The sequence below is a fragment of the Physeter macrocephalus genome, chromosome 14, assembly GCF_002837175.3.
Source record: "Physeter macrocephalus isolate SW-GA chromosome 14, ASM283717v5, whole genome shotgun sequence".
NCBI lineage: Eukaryota > Metazoa > Chordata > Mammalia > Artiodactyla > Physeteridae > Physeter > Physeter macrocephalus.
Window position 1 is genome coordinate 89572829 of NC_041227.1, and position 15590 is coordinate 89588418.

Sequence of the window (15590 nt, forward strand, 5' to 3'; positions counted from 1 at the left end):
TATTAAGTTGTATGAGCTGTTTTTATATTTTGGATATTAACCCCTTGTTGGCCACATTGTTTGCAAATATTTTCTCCCATTCCGTATGTTGTCTTTTCATTTTGTTGATGGTTTTCTTTGCTGTGCAAAAGCTTTGAAGTTTGATTAGGTCCCATGGGTTTATTTTTCGTTTTATTTCTTTTGCCTTGGGAGACTGATCTAAGGAAATATTGCTGTGATTTATGTCTAAGAATGTTTTACCTATGCTCTCTTTTGGGAGTTTTAAAGTGTCATGTCTTATATTTAGGTCTTTAAACAATTTTTAGTTTATTTTTATATATGGGATGAGGAAGTGTTCTAATTTCATTGATTTACATATAGCTATCCAGGTTTCCCAACACCACTTGTTGAAGAGACTATCTTTTCTCCATTGTATACGCTTGCTTCCTTTGTCATAGATTAATTAACCATAGGTGTGTGGGTTTATTTCTGGGCTCTCTACTCTGTTCCATTGACCTGTATGTCTGTTTTTGTGCCAAAAACATGCTGTTTTGATTACTAAAGCATTGTAGTATAGTCTGAGGTCTGGAAGGGTTATGTCTCCAGCTTTGTACTTTTTCCTCAGGATTGCTTTGGCAATTCTGAGCCTTTTGTGGTTCCAAGTAACTTTTAGGATTATTTTTTGTAGTTCTGTGAAAAATGTCATTTATATTTTGATAGGCATTACATTAAATCTGTAGATTGCTTTGGGTAGTATGGCCATTTTAACAATATTAATTCTTTCAATTCAAGAGAATATTCAATGGGATATCTTTCCATTTCTTTGAATCATATTCAGTTTCCTTTAGCAATGTTTTATAGGTTTCAGCATATAGGTATTTCACCTCCTTGGTTAAGTTGATTCCTAGGTATTTTATTTTTCTGACATGATTTTAAATGAGATTGTTTTTTGCTTGCTCTTTATGATATTTCATTATTAGTGTAAGGAAATGCAACAGATTTATGTATATTAATCTTGTATCCTGCTACCTTGCTAAATTCATTTATTAATTCTAATAGTTTTTGTGTGGAGACTTTAGGGTCCTCTATATAGAGTATCATGTCATCTGCAAATAGTGACAGTTTTACCTCTTCCATGTTATTCAAATACATTTTCCATCCCCTTCTCCCTCTCTCGTCTCCTTCTGGAACCCCTATTATGCGTAGGTTGGCACGCTTTATATTACCCCATAGATCTCATATATTGCTTTCTTTTTCTTTTCTTATTTATTTTTTATTTGTCTTCCTGTCATTCTGTTTGGGTAATTTCCATTATTCTATCTTCTAGATCACTTATTCGTTCTTCTGTGTCATTTAGTCTGCTATTCCTTGCGGGAGTTCCCTGGCAGTCCAGTGGTTAGGACTCGGTGCCTTCACTGCTGTGGCCCAGGTTCAGTCCCTGGTCAGTGAACTAAGATCCCACAAACTGTGCAGTGTGGCAAAAAAAAAAAAAACAGGAATAGAAGTGGTAAGAGTGGGCATCCTTGTCTTGTTTCTGAATTTAGAGGGAAGACTTTCAGCTTTTCACTGTTGAATATTGTGTCAGCTGTGGGTTTGTCATAAGTGGCTTTTATTACATTGAGATATGTTCCCTCTATGCCCGCACTTTGGTGAGAGTTTTTTTTTTTTTTTTTTTGGTACGCGGGCCTCTCACCGCCGTGGCCTCTCCTGTTGCGGAGCACAGGCTCCAGACGCGCACGTCCAGCCACTCCACGGCACGTGGGATCCTCCCGGACCGGGGCACGAACCCGCGTCCCCTGCATCGGCAGGCGGACTCTCAACCACTGCGCCACCAGGGAAGCCCGAGAGTTTTTATCATGACTGGATGTAATTCAAATACATTTTCCATCCCCTTCTCCCTCTCTCGTCTCCTTCTGGAACCCCTATTATGCATAGGTTGGCACGCTTTATATTACCCCATAGATCTCATATATTGCTTTCTTTTTCTTTTCTTATTTATTTTTTATTTGTCTTCCTGTCATTCTGTTTGGGTAATTTCCATTATTCTATCTTCTAGATCACTTATTCGTTCTTCTGTGTCATTTAGTCTGCTATTCCTTGCTTCTAGATTGGTTTTTATCTAGGCAATTGAATTGTCTAACTTTGGTTCATCTTTATAGTTTCTAGTTCCTTGTTACAATGATCTTGCATTTTTGTTGATAATCTTTCTTAATTCCCTTAGCATTTTTAAACATTTTTTTAATTGAAGTATAGTTGATTTACAATGTTTTGCCAATCTCTGCTCTACTCCTTTAGCATTTTTATTGCCTCCTTTTTTAACTCGGGGTCTGGCGGACTGATGAGGTCTGTTTCATTATTTGTTCTTTCAGGGGATTTCTTTTGTTCTTTTAATTGGGAGTAGTTCCTCTGCTTTTTCATTTTACTAAACTTCTTCTGTCTCTAGGAATTCAGGAGAAACAGTTATCTACTGTGGTCTTGCAGGCTGTTTTTATGTGAGAGTATCCCTGTGTAGACCGTGTGGGTCCGTTATTTTTGGTACGAGGGCTGGCTTTTGTTGTTGTTGTTGTTTTGCCGTGCTGCGCGGCTTGCAGAATCTTAGTTCCCTGACCAGGGATTGAACCCAGGCCATGGCGGCGAAAGCATGGAGTCCTAACCACTGGACTGCCAGGAAAGTCCCGAGGGCTGGTTTTGGTATGGATGCCAGCCATGTCTTTCCTCAGAGTGTGCTGGCAGCTAACCCCTTGGTATAGGGGGTGTGGTTGGTGTTGTGGTGTCCAGACCCTGTGCTGGTAATTGGGCGGGGCTTCCTCTTTGCTCCATGGCTGTCACCATCCTGTCAGGGTGGGGTCTGCTCCCCAGCTGCTGGAGTGGAGGCCCTGAGAGTCAGGTTCAGTCAGGCTCTCTCTCCCAGGAGGTGGTTGTTGAAGCAAGTGAGGCTCGTGTAGTCACAGAGAAGCTCTGTGCCACCTGTGTAGGCATCCGTGGTTCCACTCAGAAGCAGCCCAGGGTCGCACCCCTTTCTCTGTTGTGTTCCTCCCTGACCTAGTACAAGGCTGTGGTGTGGAGTGGGCTGGGGCTTGGGGGGTCAAGGGTGTTGTGGCTGCAGGAATTGAGGTAGCGGTGCCGCTGCCTGAGATCTGGGCTGCCGCCGTGACAGACTTCTCCTGGGCCTGTCTGCCCCAGACCTAGTGCTAAGCTGCCGTGTGGGGTCGCCAGGCCCTCTCACTGGGAAACAGACTGCTGTGTGCTCCTGCCCAGGGCCTGTCTGCCCAAGATTCAGCCCTTGTTCACTTGGTCACTGTGCATTCTTGTGGCCTCCCATGAGAAGAGAACGTGACCTCCAAGGAGAAGGGGGAGCGGCCTCCAAGGAGATAGGGGTATGGCCTCCAAGGAGAAGGGGGTGTCTCTGTGAGTGTGACTTCCAGTACCCTGTCATACCCTTACTTATAATCCTTCAATGGCTGTTTCCTAGAGGTCAAGCCTAATTTCCTGGCGTGAAACATGTTCTTCCTGAGACCACCCCTTCCCACCACTTCTCTCCTAGCCCCTCACTCCTCCCTGCACTGCACCACTTGCTAGACTGCATTATTTCTGGTGTGGAAGCTGTGCCATGCTCTCTCTTACCTCCTTGTGGGTTCTCGTGGATCCCAGCATTAAACTCTACCCCAACCTCTCAACTCTTTATTTCCTATTCTTCCTTCAAGAATCAGACCAAGCATCACCCATATGTCTTCTGCCAAATTAAATAGAATCAGAGGCAGGAAGCAACTTTGATCGTACTGTAAAGGAAACAATTCTGGTTTGTGTTTACTGTTAGTTTCTGTTTTACAATATCCACAGATGATCATATTAAGAAATCAAACGTCCAAGTTTGTTTTTCCAAAATTTTAATCAGATACATACAGAAGTTGGATTTTATTGACTCCTTTGTTGCCCACCCCCCCCACCCCCCCCACCCCACCCCGTTAAAATAATGAGATTTTTAGTACTTTTCCAGTTAATCATTTTTACTTGGAGCTTTCCAACAGATGAAGTGCAAATGGCTTATCGGTATGGATCCCTTTGGGCAAAACCCTGAGGCCAAATACCTCCAGCTGAGAGCAGCTTCTTCAGTTTAACCAGTTTACTTCCATTTATCACTTTCTAAGTGAGTCATGAAATGAAAATCTTGAGAATTGCTGTGTTAATGGTTTGCTTTGTGTTGTGTCTGGTCTCAGGACAAGCAGTGAATCCCATCCAGTTAGAAAGATGTGCTATATATTCTTTTGTCAATATTTGATTTAGCATAGTTTGGACTAAATTCTTTTCTTTCATTAGTCTAAAATATCTTTTTCCTGTCATTAACTCAATTTAGGTTCAAAATCATATTTGATTCATAAAAGGTTCATTCCTTCATTATCACCCTATTCTATTCTTGAAACTGTTTGTATAAATGTGGCTGTTAGCCTGCCCTGTGGGCAATCTGAAAGATCAAGGAAGAAGGGGTGGGGCTGGAGCGGAAGAAATAGGGGCAAGGTCCCTAGGTCCTGCATCTGGAGTAAAATTTGTTCCCGGTGGACTCAGACAATGAAAAGGTGACTTTGGGGACAAAGGGAGTTCGGAAGAGGATGGGGTTTGGGGAGGGCAAGACTGAGCACTAAGGGATGGGTGTGGCTTGGGTGGAAGCGGGCCGAAACAACCCAAGGCTAGGGGCACTCTTATGGCCACACTGTTTTCCACCAGGCTGGGCCACAGGTATTCGTAGGGCAAGTCCAGCTTGGCATTCCGGATCTCAATGCCCTTTTCCAGGGCAGCCAGTTCCTCCCTGAACTTCTTCAGCACAGCCTTGGGCTCAGGGCCCGAAAAATACTCCTCCTCATGTTGACCCAGAGCCACCTGGAACAGAGAGGAAAAAGGCAGCTGAGAGCTTCACTGACCCTCAGTTAGGAGTGCCACAGCTCCCAGCACCTGCCCCCTTCCTCGGGGACCCGGGCACCTGGCTGTCACCATGATGGACTGGCGTCTGCCCAGCTGCCAAGTGATGGACACCTGGAGAGAAGCCTGATGAAATTTGGGCAGTGTTGCCATCACTGTCTCCAGTGTCACATCCTTGGTGGTTGGCGGGGGCAGCTGCGTCGTGCAGGGTGCATCAGAGACCCAAGCGTACCAGTCGAGCTAAGGAGGGGCAGTCAATGTCTACTAAATATGAAAACCCCTAAGACCACCTGCACACAGCCCCCTTCCCCGTCCAGGCACAAATGCCCAGCTGCCCCCCTATGGTAAGTACCCGGCCCAGGTGGTTGGAGCTGTGCTGGCCAGTGCAGGTGAAAATGCACGTGGTCACGAAGTGGCAAAGCTGGTCCTTGGACTGTCGGGCGATGGGAAACCCTGCAAGGGGTAAGGAGAGTTAGAAGCTGTGGGGCCAAGGATAGAGGCAGAGTTCAGAGGGACTGAGGAGGAGAACCAGAGAGGTAAGAAGAGGACCAAGGACTCTCATTAACTACTGTGGGAAGTGACACGAGCATGGGTTGGGGTGGCGGAAGCAGGGAGATCTTTTGGGAGGGTCCCACTCAGTGCGGTGCTGGTGTGGCTCACAAGAGTCAATGATGTCAAATGTTCAAGTATTTAGCAAGCTGGTTGACATCACCTTGGTAGCCACAGTGCAATATTTACACCATGGAAATGGGCAAGTGCTACAAATCGGGGCATTTTTTTTTCCCCAGGGAGCCAGTTGTTAAACATTTATGAGCAACCACTGGTCCCACTGCATCTGGGACCTAGAGGGGCTCTCAGTGCACAGGATGGAGACCTGCTTCTAGCTGAGAGGAAAAGGAATCTGGGAAGGCTTTGGGTGTTTTCATAGGGGTTGGGAATGCTTCTGGAAGGTTCCATAGAAGTAGAGAGGATTCTGGGGAAGTTCTAGGGAGGAATCATGTGCTGGAGTCTCGGGGCTCATCCAACCTCAGTCCTGGGCCCCTAGCAGCCCAATCCCAGTGATCTCTCGACACCAGGCCTGCAGCTCAAGATCCTCTTTCACGGACTCATCAGTCTTATAGTGGAGACTAACAATGCCCTCCACATAGCTGCCAGTGGAGGGGTCAGGGCGGGGGAGCTGAGGCTGACGACAGGGAGCCCCCAGGCCCTCTGCTCCTTGCCCGCGCAGCCCCCCAGCTGGGCCACAGACCTCCTGTTTCTCCAGCTTCCTCCCCGGCCTTAGCGCCCCCTGTCACCTCACCGAGCCATGATTTCCCAGAGCCGAAGGCCATCTTGCGCATAGAAAGGAGACTTGAATCAGCTCGGTGCTTTGTGACCACCTAGAGGGATGGGATAGGGAGGGTGGGAGGGAGGGAGACGCAAGAGGGAAGAGATATGGGAACATATGTATATGTATCACTGATTCACTTTGTTGTAAAGCAGAAACTAACACACCATTGTAAAACAGTTATACTCCAATAAAGAATGTAAAAAAAAAAAAAGAAGTGATTATATACTTGTAATCACTTTTTAAAAAAAAAAAAAGAAAGAAAGGAGACTTGACTCCCAAGAGCCCCCGCTCAGCCAGGTCATCAGCGGGGCAGAAAGAGCTCTAGGTTAGAAAGGCTCCTGCTCTCTTGAGCAGCTCCACGTGGCCGCCCCCACCCGTGCTCACCGCCTGAGGAGCAAGGACAGGCAGGGTCAGGCGCCAGAGGGAGCGTGAACTCCAGAACCGCCCCCTTTCTCTCCTCATACCTGGTCGAAAATTCCCAAATCAGCGACCAGCCCAGTCCTGGCCCTGAGGTTAATTTCCATGGTGTATCTATCACATGTGCGGAATGAGAAGCTGGAGGGAAGGCACAGGGAAGGGCAGGGTCAGAAGACAGCTGTGGCCCGTCCCTGCAGGAAATAGGGGCTGAAAAGCAGGAAAGGTACCAGGTCTTCAGGAAAAGCAGGAACTGAAGTCCAGGGTCCCCTCGACACCACTGACTTAATGCTCTTTGATAATTGAAAGAAATCATTCTCCTTTTCTCTTCTTGTAAGACTGTTCAAGGTCTAGCTCAATGTTTCTCCACCTTTTTTTCATTATCACTTCTCCAAGGAGGCTTTTTTGATATTTTTTGTACCTGCCCCATGAAATTTTAGTGCTACAGATATACTATATATCTGTTACCTCCTGTAAATATATATGTGTTTTATACATAAAAATAATAAGATTTTCTGCCCTCCAGAACGTGGTCTAATCTGCTACCTCCCGAACTTCATCTCCTACCCTCCGCTTTGTCCATTATACTCACCTTCTTTCTGTCCTTCAAACACTCCAAGCTTGTTCCTGAGTCAGGACCTTGGCACTAAGCTGTTCCCTCTGCTTAGAGCAATGTGCCCCTTGCTCTGCTCATGGCTGGCTCCGTGTAATTGCATCCTCTCTGTCACCTCCTGAAAGGAGCCTTTCCCGACCACCCAGTCGAAACTCACTATCACGTCACCCTGCTCTGATTCTCTGCAGTGTACTCACCACAGCTGATCTATTACAATACAGTCTTCACCGTCTGTTAGCCCTTAATGGATAGGAAAATCCCCACCTTGCCTGTCTTGCTTAGCACTGGCATCTAGAATGGTTATTTGCCCCATCGGAGACACCCAAGAAAAACGTTAATGTACGAACACTCTGTCCTAACTGTAATGAACCAGGCTACTGTCGCTGACCTGAGCCCCTCTAACTGGCCTATGTGTTACTACCTGGGAACCCTTCAAAACTGGCTGGAAAAATCTTTTATATTATTTGCATGGTCCCCTCTCCCTGGATGGAATCCTTAGTCATTTGTGTATTCTGTTTATATACTGTATGTGTACCTGTGCTTTATACATAAAAAGAGTAAGACTTCTTGCCCCCCACTCCCTCACCCTCCCACCACTCCCCACCCCATCAATGAATCATTTTCACCTCCTCGGGAAGTGATATCACCCTGTTAGAAATGCAGAGCAAGCCACGCTCTCGCGCCATTGTTCATTTGTCTTTTATTGGTTGCTTCTTCCCCAAAGCTGAGATTCCACAGAGAAGGTGCTTCCAGAGGTGGGACCACTCTGTGGGGCAGAGAGCGGGGGAGGAGGGGGGATAAAGTGTTACCTTGAACATAGAATGTATCGATGGAAGGCACCTCATGGTGGCCACAGCAATGACCTCAGCCATCAAGTGTCCCCTTAGGAGATGAGACTGCGGCTCATGAAGCTGGAAGTCAGAGCTGCGGACCCAGCATTTGGCCAGGAGCCAGGCCATCGGGGGATCCGTGGGCAGGAAAAGCAGTGGTGGGGGAGACCCCTTGCATGGCAGTTGGAGCTGGAAGAGGGACAAAAGTGGGATTTGGGAGGGGTGAGGGCCAGTGCACAACAGACTCCCCTTCCCTTGCATGCTTAAGCTCTTCCTCTTCCTCCAAAGTTGCTTAGCATTCTCCATCTGACTGCCGCTCCCCTACAGCCTGGGTCCTCTCACCTGGATGACCATGGGTAAGAGTTTCCCATCAGGCTGCAGTTTCAGCACAACCAGAGGAGCAGCCAGGTACTGCTGGCTACACAGGATGACGTTGGCCTTGATCCCATCCAGCAAGGAGAAATCAGCTTCAAATAGTGTGCCTCCCTGGATGGGGGCAGAGAGCAAGGGCCGCTATCAGCATAAGACATCTTCTTCCCACTCTGATTCCCCAAAGGAAGAAGGAAACTAATTTGTCTCCATCACCTACTTCCTACAAGGTAATGGATCATGTGCTTATTGCCTCATATAATTCTTAGATGCACTTGAATTAGCCCCAGTTCTATAAAAGAGGAAACAGATGATCAGAGAGGATAGATATCTTGCCTGAAGTCACACAGCTTGTAAACAGCAGAGCCAGGATTCAAGCTCAAGTCTGTCTCACCCTAAATCCCATGAGTTTTTCTCCCTTATTAGTTCCATGCTGACTCCCTATCAACAGTCCCAGCCCTGACCCTGATTCTCTTACTCCACACTCTCCCTAAGTGCCTAGCACCCAGTTACAGCTCTTAATTTTGACTCTGTCTCTGTCACCCATCACATACTCTTCCTCCACAGCATGCTATTCTCCTTAGGGGAGGAAAGCCATGGAGGGGCACCCCTCCAGGATCACTCAAGATTTCTGCTGTAGGGACTTCCCTGGTGGTCCAGTGGTTAAGACTCTGTGCTCCCAATGCAGGGGGCCCAGGTTCGATCCCTGGTCAGGGGACTAGATCCCGTATGCTGCAACTAAAGGAGCCCACATGCCACAACTAAAGATCCCATGTGCCACAACTAAGACCTGGCACAACTAAATAAATACTTACATACATACATAAATATTAAGAAAAAAAAGATTTCTGCTGTAGAATCCCATCTTGCCATTTGGCAGCAAGCTGGGCCCACGGTAGACCCTGCAGCAGCACAAACACTGACCCCACCCCCATTTCACTGTGTGGTCTCCTTAGGGCTCTTACATCCATACCTGGAGCTCCTTCTCCAGCTGGGCCTGCAGCTCCTCCATCCCTGGAGGAAACTCTAGGCGGGCAGGAAGGTGAATGGAGCGTCTCAGCAACGTGGGGTTGGAGCCATTGAGAAACTGGTACCCAAATAAGGCATCCTCCTTCCAGGAGTCCCGCACCCGCTCTGGGGATAGCATTTGTGCAGTTTGCTGTGGGATCTGAGCTTCTGGTCTTTCCAACCTCCACCAAACCATCCCCACTTGACCCCAGCCTATTGGAGGGGTCCAGGCCTCTGGTCTCCCAACCATGGTTCCCTAGACTGGGTAGGATCTGGGGGTAAGGGTCCCAAGAGAAATACTGGGGTAGGAGCACTAACCAGCCAACTTGCTCTAGCCACATCAGAAAATCCTGTTGAAGTCATCCAGACTGTTCCAGCTAGTCAGAATATTTAAAGAGTCTTTGATGGCTACGTCTGCCAGCCTTCAGGGGAGGATGGGCGAAGAGTTTGTTATTCTCAGAATCAAACATTACAACCCCACGCATCCACCTTGGGCTGGTCCAGCCCTGTGAAGTCCATAAACCCACTGGCCTCCACTGGACCAGGACAGCTCCCTGTCACCCAGCCTGCCTTGTTCTTACCCCTTGACCAGCGAAGCCTCAAAGTCAATTCTTTTGTCCTCCAGAAATCTCTCATCTATGGGGAGGTCACATATTGTGGCCCCGGCCATATTCAGGATTAACCCATCCTTCCAGTTACCCCACCTGCGGTGGAAATGAAACTAGGCATTGGTACTGGGGAAGGGTCAGTGGCTCCCTGGGGGGTCAGGAAGTGGGAGTGGGGCAGACTGGTACAGCTTCCTTCTCTCTTCCAGCTCCTCCTCCTTGTGTTTCTTGAACAGGGCTTGAGGGTCGTCGACCACTGTGCGACCTAGAAGTGGGGAGGAGGGCATGGGCCATGAGGCTCCTCCTGAGAGCCTCTCCCCTGTCCTTGCCAAGGGTCCCTCAGCCCGCCCTTGCGGCTGGCCCCTGACCCTTCAGCATCACTGCACACCCCCAGTCTCCATGCTGCTCTGTGCCAGCTCCAGCATCCCGTCTCTTCCGTGACCCCCAAAGACCACGCCCCCTTCGCTCCCCCACCCCCAATTTCTCTCGTGCCCCCGGAGGCCTCTCACACCCCCAAGCCCCCCCCGCTGCTCACCAGTGCCCTCGGGTAGGCTCAGGATGCCTTTGCCCTCCAGCCAGCGGTAGCATGGGAACCTGAACTCGTCCCCACTAGCCCCGGGGCCCTGCACGGAGATCCAGCTGCAGAACCACGCGTCATCCTGAAGGAGGTGCCATTTGCTCAGTTTCACGAACAGCAGCGGCCCCAGGTACTCTGGCACGTCCACCTCGGATTCCGCCTCCTGCCCGCGACAAAAGAGGGTCAACAAGAGGGGCTCTCTGGAAGGGATCCTCGGACTGAGCTCTGGACGCCCTTCCCTCTGGGCTCTGGGAAAGCGGCGCAAAAGGAGCCAGAGAGGAAGGGGGCGCGCACCAAGCAGGTGGCTCCACGACCGCATTCTCGGTGGTGAGTTCCTCAGCCCCGGGTGAGGCGGGAGACGGAAGATGTAGAGGGGCACTCCTCCCTGTAGTCGCTGATTGTGCCGAGCGTTGGGCTGGGCGCTGGGCACCCTCACCGCGCCATGGGCGAGTGCACTGGTGACCAGGCAGTTACAGTGTCCCCTCGACCCCGTCACCAAGGCCGAGCGCCGACAGAGGCCCCACCCAGCCCGGGGCAAGCTTCCCCGAGGACATCCCGTCTCAGCGGAGACGCACAGGTGGAAAGGGCTTAGCCGGGGAGAATGAGAAAGAGGAAAAGGTGGGGCAAAGGCAGGCCAGGGAGGGGAAGCGGGGAGAGCAGAGGCCAAGGCCGGGCGAGCGGCGTCGCGGAGCTGGAGCGCAGAGCGCGAGGTGTGGGAAGATGAGCAGGACCAGATCGTAAAGTCTGGAAGGTTGAGCCAAGAGCTTTGGATTGGTGCTAAGAGTAAGCGGAAGCCATTCAAATGTTTTCAGTCGGGGGAATGTTTTAAGGATGGGAATGTATTGGGAAGAAATCGCTCTGACTGCAGAAGGGCTTGGAAGGGCAGGGGCGCAAGCGGTGAGGCGGGTGAAGAGCATGAAGGTGGCGGAGGTTCGAGGGGACACTGGTGGTCAGAGTGGGATGGACGTCAGGGTGTGGGTGCCGGAGATGTCTAAGAGATGGACTGGACAGCGATCGATCCTTGGTTAGACGGAGGCGAAGAGAGGCGGAGGTGGGAGTGCGCCTGGGGGATACAAGGGGAGCGGTCTGGGGCGTGGGGAGAGGGGAGGACCTCACTTGAGCACGGTCCTTTGAAGCGTCCATGGGCCAGACATCAGATCTGGGGATCTTGGAGAGAGCTGGACGGGAGATGGGAATCTGGGGGTCGGCGGAGGCTAAATGTAACAGGCGCCGGGAGCGAATACCAGGTAGATGTGATGGGAGAGGGGGTGGGTGGGGAAATCGAGTGCTCTCATCACTCGGCTTCTTCTCCCACCTCTTCCTGCGTCCCCATCCCCGCCACATCCCAGAGAGAAAGCCCGCAAGGTCGGAGAAGATCTGTGAAGATCTGAAATAGTAGCTTTTAAGAAGAGGAGACAGGAGACGGACGGCCGCTCTAAGAACCCCTGAGTTTCTAAAAAAAAAAAGGCTTGTGTGGAACGACGGGCGCGCAAGACTATCCCAATTCCAAGGAGGGTGAGCGGCGGGAACTTTATTGAGCAATTACCGTGCGCCGCGTCCCGCCCTAAAGCACTGAACTCCCGCGGTCTCCGAGCCCTCTCCGCGCGGGGGGCGTGCGCCCGGAGCCGCCGGGAGGAGCTGGGGGCCGGCTGCGGCGCGTCTCTTCCCGGGGACTTGCCGGCCTTGGGGCCAGGGGCGCAGCCCACCCCGTTCGGCTCCGGCCAGCTCACCTTGGCCCTCGTCGGCCGCAGGCGCCACCCGAGCGCCGCCTCCCCGTGCTGGCCGACCAGCCACAGCTGCACCTTGTTGTTGGAGCCCGCGCGGAGCGAGGACCCGGTGGACACGCGGACGCGTAGAGACCCATCTTGCCCAAAGAAGTTTCGCCCCTTCTGAGCGGGAAGAAGAGTGGATGCGCTAAGTAACTGGGCCCGAGACCAGGGCCCGCCGAAGCCTTGCGGAGTTCGAGGTGTGGGTGGCAGGTCTCCGACCAACCCCGCCTGGCCGCGCTCTGGGGTCCGCAGCTCCGCGCAGCCCAGAGCTCAGCCCTGATCCCAAGAAGGCGGGGCCCCGGGGGGTGGGGGGACAGGGGGCGCAGAGGTGGGAGGACGATGGTAGGGGGAAGCAGATGCGGATTTGGGCAGAAAACATGCAGGAAGAAGGAATCGACGCCTGGCCCGGAAGACAGATGGTGGGAGTGGCTGGAGGCCCCTTCCATCTAAGCGCGCGCGCGCCTCACATGTTGGTTCACCACTGCCAAGGGTCGTGCTCAAGGCTGCAAGGGAGGATGAAGACGGCAAGGAGACGCGACCCAGCAGCATTTGGGAGCCAAGTAGTCCCAGGAAAAAAATAACTGTTCCAAGAACAGGAAGGACTGATCAGCGCCATGTGGCTGCACATGATAACCAGGTAGAAAGGAGATCCAACCAGTTAACCAACACTGGTACACTCTGTGACCAAGGAGAAAGGGAGTCCTGAGATGCTGAATTAGCCAAATGTCCTAAAGAGAAGCAAAATCCACTAGACGCCACCTTAACCATAAGACATTAGGAATGCACGCATAATTTTTTAATAACACTAACAAAGCAAGTCAGTTTATCATAATGACAAAACCAGGAGTTCCATAACTCTAGCCAAGTGAAACTAAAGGAATCCATCATTTCAGAGGAGAAAGAGATTGCAGAAATGAAAAACTTATGTAGAAGATGCAAACATTAAAAGACTGTTTGGGGTAACAGAAGTTTTCCTGGAGCAAAGATAGCTCCTTGGAAGAAACAACAAGCTTCAGAGCCCCAAGTGTTAATCAATCTGCTGAGAAGCCCTATTCTGTAGCCTCAGTGCATTCAAGGATCTGAGACAATATTCTTTGCGGTATATGAGGGAATCTGGCAAGATTTTGGTAACACCAAGAAAACATCAAAAGAAGTATTTTAGCAATCTTGAGAAAATATCTTATTCCTAGAGAAAAACCAGAACAAGTAGAAACCAACAAAGTAATTAAATCCATGGTGTTAGTGTGTTAAAATAGACTTACGTATAATGATAGTAAGCCTTGTAATCATTGTATATGTGTTCCTTTTGTGTACTGTTTAAATTGTATTCAAAAGAATCACATATTAAATTTGTAATTGCAGTTTAGATTATTTAAGGAAATTTAATGAAGTGTGCAAGCAATGTTTAAATATTAAAATTTATTTTTCAAAGTTCTGTTTATAGATAAATGTTTTAAAAATCGAGTATTAAATAAAATACCAATATTTGTGGAGTATTCTCTCCATGGACAAAAGTTATTCTCAAACTTTAAAAACTCTATCAACAATGAGCATAAATTGTGTCCACAATAAGCATAGAAAAATAGCTGAAAGAGTGGACATTAAAGTATTAGCAAGGATTATTTCTAGGGAGTGGGAAAACGTGGAGAAGAGACTTTGATTTTTTTACATACTTTAGCATTTTTAAAATATTTTACAGAAGCATGAGTTATTTTTGTAATCTCAGAAATTTAATCTTGAAAAAAATTCAAGGCTATAAATGCTATCATAAAAGCCTTAACTGTAATCGAGTGTGGCTATAAGGGAAGCCCTGAAACCGAAGTTCAAACTTTCTTTTCTAAATGAAATTCAGAAAAATCAAAATATAGTGGATAAAAGTCATCATCTGTAGAAATAGCACAAAACTAATAATTTTCTTACAGATTAAAAGTGTGATTGAAGAGTTAGGAAGACACCCAAAAGTCATTCACAGTAACTTGCAGGTATATTAGGTGCCGTTTTAACTTTGAGAGGTAAAAAACCCGGGCTATTTCCCCCCCTTTTATTTTCTTGAATTTTTTTTTGAATTTTTGAATTTTATTTTATTTATTTTTTTATACAGCAGGTTCTTATTAGTTATCCATTTAATACATATTAGTGTATATATGTCAATCCCAATCTCCCAATTCATCACACCACCACCGCCACCACCCCCCGCCACTTTCCCCCACTGGTGTCCATACATTTGTTCTCTACATCTGTGTCTCAATTTCTGCCCTGCAAACCGGTTCTTCTGTACCATTTTTCTAGGTTCCACATAAATGCATTAATATACGATATTTGTTTTTCTCTTTCTGATTTACTTCACTCTGTATGACAGTCTCTAGATCCATCCATGTCTCTACAAATGACCCAATTTTGTTCCTTTTTATGGCTGAATAATATTCCATTATATATATATATATGTACCACATCTTCTTTATCCATTCGTCTGTAGATGGGCATTTAGGTTGCTTCCATGACCTGGCTATTGTAAATAGTACTGCCACCAAGAGTGCAAGAGGGTTCCCTTTTCTCCACACCCTCTCCAGCATTTGTTGTTTGTAGATTTTCTGATGATGCCCATTCTAACTGGTGTGAGGTGATACCTCATTGTAGTTTTGATTTGCATTTCTCTAATAATTAGTGATGTTGAGCAGCTTTTCATGTGCTTCTTGGCCATCTATATGTCTTCTTTGGAGAAATGTCTATTTAGGTCTTCTGCCCATTTTTAAAAAAAATTTTTATTTATGTATTTATTATTTTTGGCTGTGTTGGGTCTTTGTTTCTGTGCGAGGGCTTTCTCTAGTTGCGGCGAGTGGAGTCCACTCTTCATCGCGGTGCACGGGCCTCTTACTGTCGCGGCCTCTCTTGTTGTGGCGCACAGGCTCCAGACGCGCAGGCTCAGTAGTTGTGGCTCACGTGTCTAGTTGCTCCGCGGCATGTGGGATCTCCCCAGACCAGGGCGCAAATCTGTGTCCCCTGCATTGGCAGGCAGATTCTCAGCCACTGTGCCACCAGGGAAGTCCCCTGCCCATTTTTTGATTGGGTTGTTTGTTTTTTTAATATTGAGCTGCATGAGCTGTTTATATATTTTGGAGATTAATCCTTTGTCCGTTGATTCGTTTGCAAATATTTTCTCCCATTCTGAGGGTTGTCTTTTC

The 15590-nt window shown here is 48.5% G+C and overlaps 1 protein-coding gene across 1 annotated transcript in view; it reads right to left on the minus strand.

Moving 5' to 3' along the window:
* Window positions 1–4420: 4420 nt before the first annotated feature.
* Window positions 4421–15590, minus strand: part of ALOX15 (arachidonate 15-lipoxygenase) — a 12311-nt gene continuing 1141 nt past the window's right edge. The window contains 17 exon segments of the mRNA XM_007109201.2: window positions 4421–4441; window positions 4675–4854; window positions 4966–5133; window positions 5246–5346; window positions 5920–6041; window positions 6194–6235; window positions 6513–6610; window positions 6688–6756; window positions 6758–6778; window positions 8060–8269; window positions 8423–8566; window positions 9423–9583; window positions 9776–9879; window positions 10039–10161; window positions 10246–10327; window positions 10598–10802; window positions 12370–12528. Coding sequence (XP_007109263.2) covers window positions 4421–4441; window positions 4675–4854; window positions 4966–5133; window positions 5246–5346; window positions 5920–6041; window positions 6194–6235; window positions 6513–6610; window positions 6688–6756; window positions 6758–6778; window positions 8060–8269; window positions 8423–8566; window positions 9423–9583; window positions 9776–9879; window positions 10039–10161; window positions 10246–10327; window positions 10598–10802; window positions 12370–12528 — 2010 coding nt within the window.